The 20,412-nt window shown below is 46.1% G+C and overlaps 1 protein-coding gene across 1 annotated transcript; it reads right to left on the reverse strand.

Moving 5' to 3' along the window:
• Positions 1–1,681: 1,681 nt before the first annotated feature.
• Positions 1,682–14,283, reverse strand: LOC137314557 (NACHT, LRR and PYD domains-containing protein 3-like). Its single transcript, XM_067979864.1, has 12 exons — positions 14,192–14,283; positions 13,833–13,914; positions 12,143–12,238; positions 9,562–9,728; positions 9,074–9,245; positions 8,903–8,968; positions 4,655–6,410; positions 3,011–3,097; positions 2,681–2,851; positions 2,349–2,519; positions 2,036–2,203; positions 1,682–1,863 (listed from the first exon to the last, which is right to left on the reverse strand). The coding sequence occupies exons 3-12, from the start codon at positions 12,204–12,206 to the stop codon at positions 1,776–1,778; spliced, it is 2,910 nt and encodes a 969-aa protein (XP_067835965.1). The 5' UTR covers positions 12,207–12,238; positions 13,833–13,914; positions 14,192–14,283; the 3' UTR covers positions 1,682–1,775.
• Between the last annotated feature and the right edge of the window lie 6,129 nt (positions 14,284–20,412).

Below are 20,412 nucleotides of genomic sequence, written 5' to 3' on the forward strand. Positions count from 1 at the left end.
TGCAGCCCAGACTGAGCCCCACCCTGGGCCCTTCCTGTCTGTACATTGACCCAGTGTCCCACTGCAGCCCAGACTGAGCCCCACCCTGGGCCCTTCCTATCTGTACATTGACCCAGTGTCCCACTGCAGCCCAGACTGAGCCCCACCCTGGGCCCTTCCTGTCTGCACATTGAACCAGTGTCCCACTGCAGCCCAGACTGAGCCCCACTCTGGGCCCTTCCTGTCTGTCCATTGACCCAGTGTCCCACTGCAGCCCAGACTGAGCCCCACCCTGGGCCCTTCCTGTCTGTACATTGACCCAGTGTCCCACTGCAGCCCAGACTGAGCCCCACCCTGGGCCCTTCCTGTCTGTACATTGACCCAGTGTCCCACTGCAGCTCAGACTGAGCCCCACCCTGGGCCCTTCCTGTCTGTACATTGACCCAGTGTCCCACTGCAGCCCAGACTGAGCCCCACCCTGGGCCCTTCCTGTCTGTACATTGACCCAGTGTCCCACTGCAGCCCAGACTGAGCCCCACCCTGGGCCCTTCCTGTCTGTACATTGACCCAGTGTCCCACTGCAGCCCAGACTGAGCCCCACCCTGGGCCCTTCCTGTCTGTACATTGACCCAGTGTCCCACTGCAGCCCAGACTGAGCCCCACCCTGGGCGCTTCCTGTCTGTACATTGACCCAGTGTCCCACTCCAGCCCAGACTGAGCCCCACCCTGGGCCCTTCCTGTCTGTACATTGACCGAGTGTCCCACTGCAGCCCAGACTGAGCCCCACCCTGGGCCCTTCCTGTCTGTACATTGACCGAGTGTCCCACTGCAGCCCAGACTGAGCCCCACCCTGGGCCCTTCCTGTCTGTACATTGACCCAGTGTCCCACTGCAGCCCAGACTGAGCCCCACCCTGGGCCCTTCCTGTCTGTACATTGACCCAGTGTCCCACTGCAGCCCAGACTGAGCCCCACCCTGGGCCCTTCCTGTCTGTACATTGACCCAGTGTCCCACTGCAGCCCAGACTGAGCCCCACCCTGGGCCCTTCCTGTCTGTACATTGACCCAGTGTCCCACTGCAGCCCAGACTGAGCCCCACCCTGGGCCCTTCCTGTCTGTACATTGACCCAGTGTCCCACTGCAGCCCAGACTGAGCCCCACCCTGGGCCCTTCCTGTCTGTACATTGACCCAGTGCCCCATTGGGGACCATCCAGCCCCGGATATCCGGCAGAATCAGCGCTGTGGGACCGGGTGACTGAGTCTCGTGACCCTGTCGCTGGGCCTCTGACGTCACAATGGGAGACGACGCTCGCTCAGCTCGAGCTGGAAACCGTTAAAGGGCCGTTCGGATTTAAACCTGGAGCGCGGCCGGTTAAAGGGGAGGGACAGAGAATCGGCCAAAAATATTCATATAATGAGACCAGGAATGGTTATAAATTGAAATGTTCATATAATGAGACCAGGAATGGTTATAAATTGAAATGTTCATATCATGAGACCAGGAATGGTTATAAATTGAAATGTTCATATAATGAGACCAGGAATGGTAATAAATTGAAATGTTCATATAATGAGACCAGGAATGGTTATAAATTGAAATGTTCATATAATGAGACCAGGAATGGTTATAAATTGAAATGTTCATATCATGAGACCAGGAATGGTTATTAATTGAAATGTTCATATAATGAGACCAGGAATGGTTATAAATTGAAATGTTCATATAATGAGACCAGGAATGGTTACAAATTGAAATGTTCACATAATGAGACCAGGAATGGTTACAAATTGAAATGTTCACACTCCCACACTCAGTCCGGGTCTGGATTCCCGCAGTGACTCCACGTGTCTCTTTCCGTTTAAACTGAATTGATTCCCCCACAGCCTGAAACAGATTAAAGATTAAACAGGAAATAAACAGATTGAACAACAGTGTAAATAACAGGGAGACTGGGGTTAATATTTCAATAATAATTACAGACAAATATTACCCATAAAAGGGACTGAATCCCATTGATATTTTATTTATTACATTAAACATTAACACAAACACTCACCAGGTCCGCTCCAGACTCCTGCAGGTCAGTATGAGGGAGCGGAGAGCGGGGACAGATCGGTCTGTGAAGGAGTTTGATCCCAGGGACAGACCCGTCAGTGACCGGTTTGTACTGAGAGCGGAGGAGAGATCATCGGTCCAAGAATCTGTGAGACCGACATCATTCAGACTGTGGATCAGAGAGAGAGAGAAATAACAGGGATCAGGGTAAATTCCCAGTATTTATCTGTATTATTCTAACTTGTACTGACATTAATATAACGTGTTCAGCATCCAGTTATTATAAACACAATCTCACACAGTCTGATACTTACTGCAGTTCCTGTATTTTACAGTCCGGGTTCCTCAGAGCCGCAGACAGTAGTTTCACTCCTGAATCTCCCAGTTTATTGCCACCCAGGTCCAGAACCGTCAGTGACCGGTTTGTACTGAGAGCGGAGGAGAGATCCTCGGTACAAGAAGCTGTGAGATCGTTATCCCATAACCTGGAGATCAGAGAGAGAGAGAGAGAGAGACGAGCAGAGGTAACAGGAATCAGAGTAAATTCCCAGTATTTATTTGTATTATTATTATTTATACTGACATTAATGTACCGTGTTCGGCATCCAGTTATTATAAACACAATCTCACACAGTCTGAAACTTACTGCAGTTTCTGTATTTTACAGTCCGGGTTCCTCAGAGCCTCAGACAGTAGTTTCACTCCTGAATCTCCCAGTTTATTAATACCCAGGTTCAGAACCGTCAGTGACCGGTTTGCACTGAGAGCGGAGGAGAGATCCTCGGTACAAGAATCTGTGAGATCGTTAGCCCATAACCTGGAGATCAGAGAGAGAGAGAGAGAGACGAGCAGAGATAAGAGGAATCAGAGTAAATTCCCAGTATTTATTTGTATTATTATTACTTATACTGACATTAATGTACAGTGTTCAGCATCCAGTTATTATAAACACAATCTCACACAGTCTGATACTTACCACAGTTTCTGTATTTTACAGTCCGGGTTCCTCAGAGCCGCAGACAGTAGTTTCACTCCTGAATCTCCCAGTTTATTTCTCCCCAGTCTAAACACAAACAGAGAGTGAGAAACAAACTGAATCCAATTCCTGATCTGACTCAATTTTTCTCTGATATTACAGGAAACACTGAAAAATCTTCAGGAAATTAATAACCAGATTTCCCTGTCACTGACAATGAATCTCACTCTGTCCAACACCCCATATATTCAGGGACTGTCAGTAAATGTATTTATTAAATAAAGTGCTGTCTGTGTGAAGCCTTTAAATGTCCCTCAGTCCGGTCTCATTCCCTGATGATCAGAATTACCCTCCTGGAGGTCAGTGACCGGTCCCGTCATGTTTGGGGAAACTTGTCTCATTTCTGCAGCTTCTTAAATCCCAGATTTTATGGGAATGTGGCGATTTTCCCTGAATTAAATGATAAAGCGGTGATTACCTGTATTTTATGCAGCATTGTATTAATCTGTATATTATCTCGGGGTGAGTTATATTGTGAAACGGCACTTACGGCTGCTTTAAAATCCGTCCCCCAGGATTTAATGTAACAAGGTGAGTTTATTCTGTCCTGTTACAAGTTTTAAATGACCCTGTACTCCTAGTTTATAGGGGAGCGGAGTCTCTCACTTCATTCCCATTGAACTGGCTCTACATTTATCTCAGGTTTAACGGGCCCGACAGTTTATGCGGAATTTTCTGAAGTTCGCTCCCCGAGCGGGGCCTCACACACAGGGAGCAGATTATGGGAAATTCCCGGGTTCACTGCCCCCTGGTTAACCCAGGAGCCTCCCGCTGTATATGAGGCCCAACCGCTGGCCGGTGTGTGTCTATACTCCTGGACTAATACCCCACAACGCGTTAGATTTCACTCTTTTTACCTGCAGATTTTAACTCCCAAATCCCACTGAAGTGTCGGCCTGGATTAATGAGCAAGGGGCCTGAATCCACGACCTTCTGACTCAGAGGCACGAGTGCTGCCAGCTGGGTGAAGAGATGGTGGATGTATTGGAGAGTGTGAAGGGCAGTGTCATTGATGAGTTCAGATAACGGACCGACGTCCTGCGGGGAAAGCTCAGCTCGCCCTCTGGCGGTTGACTGCCCGAAAGCTGTGTTTTGCTGTTTGTTACTGAATGTTTGGTGTTTCTGCTTCCCTCTCCTACACACGTTGACAGTCCGGTGACTGTCACTTGCCCCCACACCTCGGTAAGAGGGTGGGATGCTCCGTCACACAGACTGCTGCAGTTAGAGTCGGTCTACGTGTAAGTAACAGTGAGAAGGAACCTCTTGAATGGACGTATCTCAGGCAGTGAGAAAAACAGCAATCAATATCATCTATTGCAATTAAATTATCAGACTCTTTCAGTGGACCTGTATTTACTGATCCGATAAAGACTGCAAAATCCCGACTTGTTCACAAGGAACCATTTTGGATTCTCCAATCCTTAGGGAATTACTAATGGATCCTCGTATCATTTGTCATATTTGTGTTAAATCTTCTTCTCTCTGGTTTAACTGAACAGTTTGTTTCCCTTCATTACGGAGCAACAATACAATCCGTGACTGTTCTACAATTGGACTAATAGTTAGAGACAAATATACAGTTACCTCAACACCTGGCATTTGTGCAGTGCGGGTCCCAGCCGCTGGAGTCCTTCACACTGAATGGAGCAGTTCTCCAGATCGAGGTGTTTTATTGTATCACACAGTCCAATGACATGAGACAACACCGCACAGTCAATCGGTGTCAGTCGCAATGCTCGCCGTGAATCCAGGTGTCCAAATTTAAGTATGTCCACAGATCCCACTGTGACCCGAACAAGTATTTTATTCTGAGACTCAAACAGGTAGTGGAATGTGTTCAGGAGGTTCCTTTTACCAGTTTCACTCTCTGTGTTTCCAATCTCTCCTTCAACCTTCTCCTTCACCCAGTCAATCACTCCGCAGAAAGTTTGATGAAGAAATGGACCCAGAAACTCCACCAGGGGCCGAGCTGACTGTGAGGAGGAGAGACCAACAACAAAACGGAGAAATATCTCAAATCGCCCATCTTCCTTGCTGTGGGCTTCACTGAGGAGTTTCCGGATGTCCCCAGGATCTGGAGTCAGGAATTGTGCGAGTGCAGCTACAAACTCTTGGATGGTGAGGTGCGGGAATGTGTAAACCACACTCTGGGCAGAATCATCTCTCTCCAAAAGTTCCATCATGAACCCAGACAGGAACTGGGAAGGTTGCAGATTATACTTGATCAAATCTCCATTTCTAAACACAATCTTCTTTTCGGAGACTCCAGTGAAAGCCATCTCACCGATCTTCAGTAACACATCACGGGGGGATTCAATCTCTCGGCCATGGTTTTTCAGAATGTTGTAAATATAGTTGGAATATAGTTGGGTGATGGTCTTGGGAACACGCTGCTGTTTCCTGTCTCTTTGTGTGAAGAAGGGACCCAGAGACAGACCGAGGATCCAGCAGTAGGAAGGGTTGTAACACATGGTGTACAGGATCTCGTTCTCCTCCACATGTTTGAAAACAGCTGCTGCCACCGCCTGATCTTCAAAATACTTGTTGAAATATTCCTTCCGTTCCTCACCAACAAAGCCCAGGATTTCAGCCCAGACTCTGATCTCAGCCTTTTTCAATAAATGTAATGCAGTGGGGCGGCTGGTCACTAACACTGAACATCCTGGTAGCAGCTTGTGCTGTATTAAACTGTACACAATGTCAGAAACTTCACACTGGTCTTCAGGAGCTGTGCAGATGTAATCAGCCTCTGTATTTATCCGATTGTTATCAAAATCGATACTGTCCTTGAATTCATCTAAACCATCGAATATAAACAGTAATCTCTCTGGGTTCTTCCAGAGCTCTCCCAAAATATTCTGAAAGTAAGGATACAGATCCAGTATCAGATTCCTCAGGTTTATTCTACAGTTAATAGCGTTCAAATCCCGGAATTTAAAACTGAAAACAAATTGAAAGTGAGGGTATATTTTCCCAGTGGCCCAGTCATAAACAATCTTTTGTACCATTGTTGTTTTTCCAATCCCCGCGACTCCGCTCACTGCTGCTGAACTCCCAGATTTGGATTTTCTCCTGGTAAAACAGCTGTGGAACAATTGATCTGTTCGGATTTTTTCCAGTTCTCTCCGGAGATGTTTCTCTCTCCACTCTTCATGGTCTCGGCCTCTTGCCAGCAGTTCATGTTCTACAAGTGTCCGATCTCGAACAGTAGAAATGACCGTTAGCTCAGTGTATAGATTGACCAGCTGGAAAATCTTAACCTTCTCCTTTATTAGGATCGTGTTCACTATCAGTGTTTCAGTTTGGACCCGGAGTGTTTCCTTGTGTTTCTGTTGAACATCTTCAATTAGAACAGACAGAAAGTGGTTCTCAATGTCAGTTGTATTGATATAAAAACAAATTCTCAATATCACTTTACTATTCAGTAAAATGTTCCGAGATTTAATTCACATCTTCAATAGAGGTGCGATCAGGAAATTAAAGTCAGTTACAGAAAACCTCGCTTGAAAGTGAATAATGGCGGAGAGAAGTTTCAAATCTTCACTTGCTTCCAATATTTACTGAACATGGAGATTTCTATGAAAGTGATATTTTCCCTCTGATGATTAATACTATCAGCCCTGTCCTGTACCATGGACATCTCATTACAAATCCAAACGTGATTCTGGTATACGAAACTAGTGGCTCCAGTGGAATAATTTATGAAACCGTCAGTGGTGCTGACCTTTTGCGGAAATGGGAAATAGGTTATTGTGTGCATTGGGAGAGGGACAGACTGTGAATGAACAGATATTCCACTGTTATTGTATCAGACCTCGGGCAGGTTATCTGGGATATTGTGGGCACTGGGAGAGGGGCAGACTGTGAATGGACAGAAGTTCCACTGTTGTTGTATCAGACCTCGGGCAGGTTATCTGGGTTATTGTGTGCACTGGGAGAGGGAGAGACTGTGAATGGACAGAAGTTCCACTGTTATTGTGTCAGAACTCGGGCAGGTTATCTGGGGCATTACGTACATTTCTGTATTCACCTGTTCACAGGTAACGATTACTGCCATTCTGAAGGTACAGAGGGGAATCAAAATGATGATGTCAGGTACTCGGAGTTTAGGTTGAGGGAATGGTGAGAGGGTTTGGTGTATTTTGTTTGTGCAAGCGAATTTGGGATTGAAATGTTTCAATGGCATTCACAACATTAGTAAGAACATAATAAATAGAAGAAGGAGTAGACCATACGGCCCCTCGAACCTGTGCCACCATTCATTAATGTCATGGCTGATATATCTCAAATCCACATGCCCACCCTGTCCACTTATACATTGATTCCCTTCGTGTCCAAAAATCTATCGATCTGATTCTTGAATATACTCATCGGAAACAGGAAACAGGCTCACAATCAACAAAATAATGAATAATGGAGAAGGGAAGTCAGGGTAATTTTCTCACCCAAAGGGCCCGAGAGCCTGGGAAGGACACTAAAAGGGCAGTGTAAGTGGGGTCAAGAGATAATTGAACGTGTTTCTGTGGATGCACTGAGAGGAGGGGTAGGTGGGATCATATCTCTAACAGGGATAGGCTTATTTAGAAACAGGAAAAGGTCATTTGGTCCAATCATTCTTCTGTTATATTGTGTTTCAGAATTTGCGAACAATTTTTCAGTCGTTTTACACCTACATCGAATGTGTTTTTATAACAGTCCTGTCATATCACCGATTAGAATTAATAATACAACGACTGCCCACATCACTCAGTGTAATGTTAGAGCAGAAAACAGTCACAGTTCATTTCAACTGTTCTCCCAATAATTATACTCCTTTGTTTCATATTGGTCTGAATTTCCGATAATGCAGGTTTGAGAAATTACATTGGGTCTAAAAAGACCCGTTAGTTAAAGGACTTTTCTTTGAGTGGAATAAGATTCTCTCTTTCACTGCCATTCGGAAGCCAGCCCACAACTTCCGAATTACCCTGAACATTGTCTTTCCCTCACATTTCTGCACGGATTAATGATCTATTGTGTGAACATCTGTACATCTTCTCAGATCAGATCGAACACATTGACGTCTCGTTCTGTGCTGTGAAATGATAACATTTTTTAATATTTCGCATTTCTCCACCTCGTTCCCTACAGGAGATTGTGAGCAGATTTCTGGGGGCGCAGGTAAACCGTGACGTCTGGCTGAAAGCACTGTTCATTAATTGTGAGCCCAGAGCATCCTTGGGGCACATTGGTGTTGTGTATATGATTCACAGTGTATCAGGATCCTGCCAGGTGTGTATGGGGATTCACAATATATCCGGATCCTGCCAGGTGTGTATGGGGATTCACAGTGTAATGGATCCTGCCAGGTGTGTATGGGGATTCACAATATATCAGGATTCTGCCAGTTGTGTATGGGGATTCACAGTGTATCAGGATCCTGCCAGGTGTGTATGGGGATTCACAATATATCAGGATTCTGCCAGTTGTGTATGGGGATTCACAGTGTATCAGGATCCTGCCAGGTGTGTATGGGGATTCACAGTGTATTAGGATTCTGCCAAGTGTGTTCGAGGATTTAACAAGTGTTAGTGAACAGCAGCTGGATTATGTGAAATATTGCAACCTCCGCATATTTACAGGATATATAAAAAATCTTGTTAAGTGTAGCTTGAATCTGTGCAGAATAGTTGAGGATTGCTGACAAATCCAAACGACGTTCATTTCTGTTCCCTGCACCCTTTGAATTCCTGATTCCCAGATTCTGAATATTTCTGAACTGAAGTCTACAGTCAAACATTCTGATTCTCAGAAGTGAAATAACCAGTTTGAAATCCCCATTTCATCACTTACCTTTCAGCTGACTGGGTATTTCAGATAAACCTCGTCCGATGTTCATGTAAACAAATGGATCAGGACCTGTTTAAATCAATGAGCTTTCATGAAATCAGATCTGTGTAATATTAAAGTAAATTCTGCAGTGTTTCAATCTGAAATTGAATTCAGTGTGTGATTTTACCGTACCAAGTTCCTGTATCTCTTTCAGTATTTTGTCCAACTTTGGTACCACATGGTGCATTTTCACAAAGGATTCCCACATCACCCTTCGGGCCCGAGAGCCTTTCTCCATCACCAGATTTAGGACAAGTTTGGAACTGTCCGCCCTGTTTCCCTTCTCCACGAGATCAACGATTTTCTGTAAAGAATAATAATGAATATACTGGTCTCTCCTTTTCCCAGTCCCACTTAAACTGATTCCCTTTTGTTTTCAGTCCACACAAGAGTTATACCCGAACCGTTCCCCTGCCCTTTGTACAGACACCGACCGATCCACTGGGTATTTTCACCTCTTCGTATCAGTGTTTCAGATTCACTGTATTTTCAATTTGATCCATTTCTTTCCTATTTGGCCTGTTTCTCTTCTGTAACATTCTATGATTCTAAGATCTGACATCTTGTTAGTTCTGTGATGTTTAAATAATCCAAACTCATTCTGTGTCCCTCCCACTTACCCGATGTTCCTGCCCACTGAAATGCCTCTCGTATGTTAACAATGAGCTGACTCCGTCCACCACTTCTTCAATCGCCTGTTCTAGTCTGTCCCGGTAGAATTTCGTCAACTGGAACAGTTGGTAATCGTCGCACTTTGTCAGGAACTCAGTGATTGCAGCGTTCGGATCTGTGAACAAAAATGGAGAAAACTAAACACATTATCGACTTTCTATCCGTGCGGTTACATTTTCTCTAATAACAAACGGCTGAAGCCTCCTTTGAGCCACATTATCAAACACCTTCTGAAAACCCATATACACCGCATGTGCTACATCCCATCGATCTATATAGTCACCTCTCAAAAAAGCTGTATCAAATTTGCCAAATACGACTTGTCTGCCGCGAATCAGTTCCAGCCTCCCCTGATCATCCCCTGTATCTCTAAATGTTCACTAATTCGACCTGGAATTATAGATTCGAGGAGATTGCCCACAGCTGACGGAGACTGATTGGTCTCCAGTTACCCGTTGACCCTCTCTCCCTATTTTACCAGAGACATTACTTGGGCTCCTTCAGTCCACCTGGATATTTTTGATAACAATCGAAGATTGAGAAATTGTGGTCAGAGTCCCTCCTATCTCCTCTCTGTCTTCCTTTAACAGCCTCGGGTGTGTTATCTCTGGGCCCAGTGATTTATCCACCTCGGCGATGTTTCTCAGATCCAAATCCTTCTCTACAGTTATCACTAACTATGGTCCCGCATTCGCCTCTAGTGCACCAACATTTTCTCTTCCATCATCATTTTTTAGAAACTAAAGAAATGTTTTGTATCACTCGAAAACTTCATCCACAACTAGTTTCCCCCAGTTCCCCCTCTATCTCACCTCCACTGATTGCTGGTCTGCAAAACCCACTGGGAATTGTGCTATTTCCCTTTCTTTTGCTTAAATGTGTACATATGGATTCTATCTTCACACAGCTCCCTGGAACATCCTTCTCACTCTTTTCCTCCAAGAGTCTCTTTAAAACTAACTCTTTGAACAAGCTTTTGGTTAGCAATCCTAATATCTCATTATTTGATTCGGTGTCAAATTGTGTTTGATAATCGCTCCTGTCACGCACCCTGGTCGTTTGACTATATTAAAGGCGCTATTAATGCAAGTTATTATTGTTCCAGATCTGTCATAGAACCTTTATTAATACTGGCGTCCAGAACTATTTTTCTCTCCCCTCAAAATGTTATAACCAAGAACATTTCGCTCTGAGCCCTGTGTAAAGTCAGGCCCTGTCTTAAAGATACTCGATCACATCTCTCATGACCCTAACTTTCCGAATCTGTTTGGAATGATTTGTGGATTCACAGACATAACACACAATCCGAACTCCGAATTTTTCGAATAATGTTCCGTTTTCGTTCCTTCGTTTTTTTAATATCAAGTGACTTTATCTCTCAATACTTCAAAATCAACTTCCTTTTTACCGACTAATAGCTTTTCATTATTTCATAAATCTTCCGTTCCTCCTTCAACAGTTTTATTAATTCCACTTTCCAGCCTCAGATCCAGACTTTTCCAAACCTCCAGTCATATCAGCTGATGCCACCCTACTGCTCCATTCACCCAGTCTGTAAAACCATTGTTGGTCAGTTCAGACCGTGACCGTACCTTCCCTTCTCCCTGAACTCACTCTATCCCCAAGACGGTGAACCCTTCACTCCTGCTCCATTCAAACAGTCTGTAAAACCATTGTTGGTCGGTTCAGACCGTGACCTTCCCTTCCCTTCTCCCTGAACTCACTCTAGTCCCCAAGACCGTGAACCCTTCCCTCCTGCACCATTCACCCAGTCTGTAAAACCATTGTTGGTCGGTTCAGAACGTGACCGTCCCTTCCCTTCTCCCTGAACTCATTCTGGTCCCCAAGACCGTTAACCCTTCCCTCCTGCTCCAGCCTTGCAGCCACACATTGACCTGCCTCATATTTCCCTCCTTAAGCGGCCCAGTGCAAATCAATCCGGAGATCACCATCTGGTGGCCTTGTTTTATATTCTTGAGCCTCAGTCTTAATATTCCCTCTGTAAACGTATCAGTGTTATTGGTTCTGACCATGGCAATTCTCTTCTCTCCTTTCCTTCCCAGAGATGGTCCCACCTGTTCCAGGATGTTCTTCCCCCTGGCATCAGGAAGGCAACTTACCATTCGGGACCTGGTCAGGGCTGCAGAAGAGACTGCCTGTTCCCTGACAATAGGATCTCCCACCACTATCACTGTACTGTTTCTGTGCCCCACCTGCCTCTCACCCCCGCCCCACTCGGGGTGTCCCCCTGCTCCCCGGTCTCTCACTGTTACTCAGGAAGACCATCGTCTGAGACACTGTCTCTATCTACCTTACAGTCCCCAACACCAGGTATCTATTGGACAGTTCGAGTACTCAGCAGATCCCTCCAACTGTGACTGCACTGTCCCTCTAGATGGTCACTCTCTTCCCTCTACCTACACAGTATCTGTGCTGTTACCTCTTCCTGTGTGAGCTGCAGGTTCTTGCTCGTGATCTGAACCGTTTGTCAGGACATAAAATCAATTTTGATGAATTTGCTGAACCTACCTGAGTCCATTCTCATTTTTTTTGAAGATGTGGGACATTCTCCCTTGTTTGGACCTTCAGCCATGGTGGTGACAGATGTTCCCAGATTCTGATGCTCTGTAATAAACATAATATTAATAGGAGGTTAGACAGAAATATTAATGAGAGTAGGAGAACGTTGCCTTTTCAAACATGTTACAAATTCCCTCCTCCCCCATCAGTGCCAGAGCCGTTAGCTCTGGGATCGATCATTTCCCGAGTGTTATGATCAACGCTCCACATCAGCTGTGACACAGACAGCTGCCCAGTGAAACCATTGAGTCCCGCTGATCTCCACAAACCAGTTGCCGTCGGCCGAGACTCTGCACTGGGAGCGCCCATTGGTCAGCTTTGCTCACACAATGCAGGCCAGAACCAGCCTTATTCCTGAGGTAATGAATATTCTGGAAGTAAAGATGGAGCAGGGTGAGCATTGATGATTTAAATGACTCTTTACTCGATTTTACATTCTGATGCTATTGTATTATTTTATTCATTATGTTTGTGATTTGTTGAGAATTGATATTAAATCCTGGTACTTCATGAATATATCTATCCACATACACAATATATATCTGGGTGTGATTCCACTGGTCTCTATGGTCAATGGGATTGTCTATGATTTCATAGAGATGTGTCCTGTTTGGTGCTTCTATTAGATTATATTTACCGCATCCCTCATGGTACCAGCACCTGACTAATGAGCACAGTAGCGGGTGAGGAGATTTACCACTGTTCTAATATTAACACTAATGAGCACTGTAGGAGGTGAGGAGATTTACCACTGTACTAATATTAACACTAATGAGCACTGTAGGAGGTGAGGAGATTTACCACTGTTCTAATATTAACACTAATGAGCACTGTAGGAGGTGAGGAGATTTACCACTGTTCCAATATTAACACTAATGAGCACTGTAGGAGGTGAGGAGATTTACCACTGTTCTAATATTAACACTAATGAGCACCGTATGAGGTGAGGAGGTTTACCACTGTACTAATATTAACACTAATGAGCACTGTAGGAGGTGAGGAGATTTACCACTGTACTAATATTAACACTAATGAGCACCGTATGAGGTGAGGAGGTTTACCACTGTACTAATATTAACACTAATGAGCAGTGCAGGAGGTGAGGAGATTTACCACTGTACTAATATTAACACTAATGAGCACTGTAGGAGGTGAGGAGATTTACCACTGTACTAATATTAACACTAATGAGCACTGTAGGAGGTGAGGAGATTTACCACTGTACTAATATTAACACTAATGAGCACTGTAGGAGGTGAGGAGATTTACCACTGTACTAATATTAACACTAATGAGCACTGTAGGAGGTGAGGAGATTTACCACTGTACTAATATTAACACTAATGAGCACTGTAGGAGGTGAGGAGATTTACCACTGTACTAATATTAACACTAATGAGCACTGTAGGAGGTGAGGAGATTTACCACTGTACTAATATTAACACTAATGAGCACCGTATGAGGTGAGGAGGTTTACCACGGTTCTAATAATAACGCTAATGTCTAATGTTATAAATCGTGTAACTTTAAACATTCAAATGAATCACAGTATTTATTGTGGAATGTCGCCTGGGGCCGTACAATGTCAATAAACACCATAAATATTCAATGGTAGATTTGACTGCTGTTATACAATCACCTGTGTGCGTGTCGCTGTGGTACGTGTATCTCACGAACTTGTATCCAATCAAATTACCATTCCGTGTCCTTTCCTTTCCCCACTGTGGAAATGTAAAAGTGATTATTTCTCGGATCAGTAATTTATCCAAACTATAGTTGAAGTTATTCTGCGGCATTAATTTCCAAATCATTTTATCACCAATTTATATTGAAATGACAATCATTTAATTCAACTGAAAATATGAAATCCAGAAATAGATTTACTGATGGGAAATAACATTATGTGAAACCCAGCATCCAGTTCAGAATTATAAGATGATTTATTTCGATAGTTGGATATGAAATATATTTGAATTCGGAAAAACTCTATGGTACTACCTTAACATATCGATATTCCTGGGGCCATAAAGGTGGGTTCTTTCCGAGTTGGTGATGGAGGCGGGGAGACACTGTATATCTGCTGGGCTCTGCCTCAGACTGGAGTCACCTCTTAGATCAAAACTCTTTATTCTAAAACAGACACAAGATTCATTTGTGACTGTGTTTTGAGACAGAAATTGATCTCACTTCACATTTCAATGCGCGGCCTCATGCTCGATAATTGAACTCGGTGATCAGACTCTCCCAGTCTCATTCTCACCATCTGTGGACTGTCTACAGGATCAGTGTTTATCTGAGGAAATGGGACTTTCTCTTACTTATCTCCCCAGTCGATCCATGGAAGCTCTTTGAATCGGAAGGGTTCTCACTGGTTGCTGCTCTCACAATCCTGTGCTGATTCACCTGCTGTTGTTCCTCAGTCTACAATCCCTGTTTACTTCCAACTGTGGACTTTTCTCAATCACTCCGTCATTCACCAGGAGATCTAATTATGTCAGGGCAGAAAATGAGACCAATATTGAAGGTGTGAAATAGAATGTAATATACACTTTTCCTCTAATGTTTAATTATAATACAAGGAATTGAAACTTAAACAATTGAATAACAAATATTTGATTGAATGAACAAACTGTTTGATGAACTCTGTTCCCACATTCCATGTCTCTTTACCACCCCGACCACAATATGTGACCGTTTCATTCTCCAGCCCCAGTTAGAGGCAATTCCTTCTCCATGTCCCTCCTCTCTTTTTGGGATCATATTTGCTATTTTTGAATTAGTGGCCATTCCTTTACATTTTCTGGCTGAACTCCATCCAGGGAACAAACTTCCAGTTTCCAAGTGTATTTTAGTGACATCATCGACAAACAGGGATAGTTGACGGGACAATATCCTCAGCGATATGGTTCTACCCACAGAAGGCAGCTGTACTGCCCCAACACCGTGACTGGGAAGTGTGACTATTATAGTGAGTTCCCTTCACTGAATATTTACATTACACAACATAACATGGGACTGATTTATCACAGAAAGAAGAGATTTCCCTTGCTGTGAGTGTTACTGTTTAGTGTGGACACTCCGATCAGTACCTTTCAGCCAACGTCCCAGACTCTTCCATCACCATCCCTGGGTATGTCCTGTCCCACTGGCAGGAAAGACCCACCAGAGGTGGCAGTACAGTGATATACAGTCAGGAGGGAGTGGCCCTGGGAGCCCTCAACATTGACTCTGGACCCCATGAAATCTCATGGCATGAGGTCAAACATGGGCAAGTAAACCTCCTGCTGATTACCAACTACCGCCCTTCCTCAACTGATGAATCAGTCCTCCTCCATGTTGAACAGCACTTGGAGGAAGCACTGAGGATAGCAAGGGCACAGAATATACTCTGGGTGGGGGACTTCAATGTCCATCACCAAGAGTGGCTCGGGAGCACTACTACTGACCGAGCTGGCCGAGTCCTTTTTTTTTTTATTCGTTCACGGGATGTGGGCGTCGCTGGCAAGGCCGGCATTTATTGCCCATCCCTAATTGCCCTTGAGAAGGTGGTGGTGAGCCGCCTTCTTGAACCGCTGCAGTCCGTGTGGTGACGGTTCTCCCACAGTGCTGTTAGGAAGGGAGTTCCAGGATTTTGACCCAGCGACAATGAAGGAACGGCGATATATTTCCAAGTCGGGACGGTGTGTGACTTGGAGGGGAACGTGCAGGTGGTGTTGTTCCCATGTGCCTGCTGCCCTTGTCCTTCTAGGTGGTAGAGGTCGCGGGTTTGGGAGGTGCTGTCGAAGAAGCCTTGGCGAGTTGCTGCAGTGCATCCTGTGGATGGTGCACACTGCAGCCACAGTGCGCCGGTGGTGAAGGGAGTGAATGTTTAGGGTGGTGGATGGGGTACCAATCAAGCGGGCTGCTTTATCTTGGATGGTGTCGAGCTTCTTGAGTGTTGTTGGAGCTGCAGTCATCCAGGCAAGTGGAGAGTATTCCATCACACTCCTGACTTGTGCCTTGTAGATGGTGGAAAGGCTTTGGGGAGTCAGGAGGTGAGTCACTCGCCGCAGAATACCCAGCCTCTGACCTGCTCTCATAGCCACAGTATTTATATGGCTGGTCCAGTTAAGTTTCTGGTCAATGGTGACCCCCAGGATGTTGATGGTGGGGGATTCGGCGATGGTGATGACGTTGAATGTCAAGGGGAGGTGGTTAGACTCTCTCTTGTTGGAGATGGTCATTGCCTGGCACTTATCTGGCGCGAATGTTACTTGCCACTTATCAGCCCAAGCCTGGATGTTGTCCAGGTCTTGCTGCATGCGGGCTCGGACTGCTTCATTATCTGAGGGGTTGCGAATGGAACTGAACACTGTGCAGTCATCAGCGAACATCCCCATTTCTGACCTTATGATGGAGGGAAGGTCATTGATGAAGCACCTGAAGATGGTTGGGCCTAGGACACTGCCCTGAGGAACTCCTGCAGCAATGTCCTGGGGCTGAGATGCTTGGCCTCCAACAACCACTACCATCTTCCTTTGTGCGAGGTATGACTCCAGCCACTGGAGAGTTTTCCCCCTGATTCCCATTGACTTCAATTTTACTAGGGCTCCTTGGTGCCACACTCGGTCAAATGCTGCCTTGATGTCAAGGGCAGTCACTCTCACCTCACCTCTGGAATTCAGCTCTTTTGTCCATGTTTGGACCAAGGCTGTAATGAGGTCTGGGGCCGAGTGGTCCTGGCGGAACCCAAACTGAGCATCGGTGAGCAGGTTATTGGTGAGTAAGTGCCGCTTGATAGCACTGTCGACGACACCTTCCATCAATTTGCGGATGATTGAGAGTAGACTGATGGGGCGGTAATTGGCCGGATTGGATTTGTCCTGCTTTTTGTGGACAGGACATACCTGGGCAATTTTCCACATTGTCGGGTGGATGCCAGTGTTGTAGCTGTACTGGAACAGCTTGGATAGAGGCGCAGCTAGTTCTGGAGCACAAGTCTTCAGCACTACAGCTGGGATGTTGTCGGGGCCCATAGCCTTTGCTGTATCCAGTGCACTCAGCCGTTTCTTGATATCACGTGGAGTGAATCGAATTGGCCGAAGACTGGCTTCCGTGATGGTGGGGATATCGGGAGGAGGCTGAGATGGATTATCCACTCGGCACTTCTGGCTGAAGATGGTTGCAAATGCTTCAGCCTTGTCTTTTGCACTCACGTGCTGGACTCCGCCATCATTGAGAATGGGGATGTTTGCAGAGCCTCCTCCTCCCGTTAGTTATTGAATTGTCCACCACCATTCACGACTGGATGTGGCAGGACTGCAGAGCTTTGATCTGATCCGTTGGTTGTGGAATCGCTTAGTTCTGTCCATAGCATGTTGCTTCCGCTGTTTAGCATGCATGTAGTCCTGAGTTGTAGCTTCACCAGGTTGACACCTCATTTTTAGGTACGCCTGGTGCTGCTCCTGGCATGCTCTTCTACACTCCTCATTGAACCAGGGTTGATCCCCTGGCTTGTTGGTAATGGTCGAGTGAGGAATATGCCGGGCCATGAGGTTACAGATTGTGCTGGAATACAATTCTGCTGCTGCTGATGGCCCACAGCGCCTCATGGATGCCCAGTTTTGAGCTGCTAGATCTGTTCTGAATCTATCCCATTCAGCACGGTGGTAGTGCCACACAACACGTTGGATGGTGTCCTCAGTGCGAAGACGGGATTTCATCTCCACGAGGACTGTGCGGTGGTCACTCCTACCAATACTGTCATGGACAGATGCATTTGCGACAGGTAGATTGGTGAGGACGAGGTCAAGTAAGTTTTTCCCTCGTGTTGGTTCGCTCACCACCTGCCGCAGGCCCAGTCTAGCAGCTATGTCCTTCAGGACTCGGCCAGCTCGGTCAGTAGTGGTGCTACCGAGCCACTCTTGGTGATGAACATTGAAGTCCCCCACCCAGAGTACATTTTGTGCCCTTGCTACCCTCAGTGCTTCCTCCAAGTGGTGTTCAATATGGAGGAGGACTGATTCATCAGCTGAGGGAGGACGGTAGGTGGTAATCAGCAGGAGGTTTCCTTGCCCATGTCCTGAAGGACATAGCTGCCTGACTGGGCCTGCGGCAGGTGGTAAGCGAACCAACACGAGGGAAAAACTTACTTGACCTCGTCCTCACCAATCTACCTGTCGCAAATGCATCTGTCCATGACAGTATTGGTAGGAGTGACCACCGCACAGTCCTCGTGGAGACGAAGTCCTGTCTTCGCACTGAGGACACCATCCAACGTGTTGTGTGGCACGACCACCGTGCTAAATGGGATAGATTCAGAACAGATCTAGCAGCTCAAAACTGTGCATCCATGAGGCACTGTGGGCCATCAGCAGCAGCAGAATTGTATTCCAGCACAATCTGAAATCTCATGGCCCTGCATATTCCTCACTCTACCATTATCAACAAGCTAGGGGATCAACCCTGGTTCAATGAGGAGTGTAGAAGAGCATGCCAGGAGCAGCACCAGGCGTGCCTAAAAATGACGTGCCAACCTGGTGAAGCAAAAACTCAGGATTACATTCATGCGAAACAGCGGAAGCAACATTCTATAGACAGAGCTAAGCGATTCCACAAACAACGGATCAGATCAAAGCTCTGCAGTTCTGCCACATCCTGTCGTGAATGGTTGTGGGCAATTGAACAACTAACGAGAGGAGGAGGCTCTGCAAACATCCCCATCCTCAATGATGGCAGAGTCCAGCACGTGAGTGCAAAAGACAAGGCTAAAGCGTTTGCAACCATCTTCAGCCAGAAGTGCCGAGTGGATGATCCATCTCGGCCTCCTCCCGATATCCCCACCATCACAGAAGCCAGTCTTCAGCCAATTCGATTCACTCCACGTGACATCAACAAACAGCTGAGTGCACTGGATGCAGCAAAGGCTATGGGCCCCGACAACATCCCGGCTGTAGTGCTGAAGACTTGTGCTCCAGAACTAGCTGCGCCTCTAGCCAAGCTGCTCCAGTACAGCTACAACACTGGCATCTACCCGACAATGTGGAAAATTGCCCAGGTATGTCCTGGAGTTCCTCAGGGCAGTGTCCTAGGCCCAACCATCTTCAGCTGCTTCATCAATGACCTTCCCTCCATCATAAGGTCCGAAATGTGGATGTTCGCTGATGATTGCACAGTGTTCAGTTCCATTCGCAATCCTTCAGATAATGAAGCAGTCCGAGCCCGCATGCAGCAAGACCTGGACAACATCCAGCCTTGGGCTGATAAGTGGCAAGTAACATTCGCGGCAGACAAGTGCCAGGCAATGACCATCTCCAACAAGAGAGAATCTAACCACCTCCCCTTCACATTCAACGGCATTTCCATCGCCGAATCCCCCACCATCAACATCCTGGGGATCACCATTGACCAGAAACTTAATGGATCAGCCATATAAATACTGTGGCTACAAGAGCAGGTCAGAGGCTGGGTCTTCTGCGGCGAGTGACTCACCTCCTGACTCCCCAAAGCCTTTCCACCATCTACAAGGCACAAGTCAGGAGTGTGATGGAATACTCTCCACTTGCCTGGATGACTGCAGCTCCAACAACACTCAAGAAGCTCGACACCATCCAGGACAAAGCAGCCCGCTTGATTGGCACCCCATCCACCACCCGAAACATTCACTCCCTTCACCACAGGCGCACAGTGGCTGCAGTGTGTACCATCCACAGGCTGCAATGCAGCAACTCGCCAAGGCTTCTTCGACAGCACCTCCCAAACACGCGACCTCTACCACCTAGAAGGACAAAAACAGCAGGTACATGGGAACAACACCACCTGCACGTTCCCCTCCAAGCCACACACCATCCCGACTTGGAAATATATCGCCGTTCCTTCATCATCGCTGGGTCAAAATCCTGGAACTCCCTTCCTAACAGCACTGTGGGAGAACCTTCACCACACGGACTGCAGTGGTTCAAGAGGGCGGCTCACCACCACCTTCTCAAGGGCAATTAGGGATGGGCAATAAATGCCGGCCTCGTCAGCGACGCCCACATCCGATGAACGAATAAAATAAAAGTCCTGTTAACTGCTGTGGACTCTGTTTCGAACCGTTTTGAATTGACAGTTCCTGACTCAGAGGCTGGATGTGTCTCCAGTTAGCTGCAAATTTTAAAGTTCTGGCATGTGGGGATGGGGAAAGAACGTTTGTAACTACAAGTGCGACCTTTCAATAAGAATATTTAACCATCAAATAT

This window comes from Heptranchias perlo, unplaced genomic scaffold (assembly GCF_035084215.1).
Source record: "Heptranchias perlo isolate sHepPer1 unplaced genomic scaffold, sHepPer1.hap1 HAP1_SCAFFOLD_52, whole genome shotgun sequence".
In the NCBI taxonomy this organism is placed as follows: domain Eukaryota; kingdom Metazoa; phylum Chordata; class Chondrichthyes; order Hexanchiformes; family Hexanchidae; genus Heptranchias; species Heptranchias perlo.

What these genes read in the sequence shown, in the direction of transcription:
- LOC137314557 (XM_067979864.1), bottom strand. Translation starts at nt 12,206, where the DNA reads ATGGCTGAAGGTCCAAACAAGGGAGAATGTCCCACATCTTCAAAAAAA. An exon ending in AATACCCAGTCAGCTGAAAG is followed by an intron (nt 6,411 to 8,902) that starts GTAAGTGATGAA and finishes TTCTAATTGAAG; the next exon opens with ATGTTCAACAGAAACACAAG. An exon ending in CACAAATGCCAGGTGTTGAG is followed by an intron (nt 3,098 to 4,654) that starts GTAACTGTATAT and finishes GTTTGTGTTTAG; the next exon opens with ACTGGGGAGAAATAAACTGG.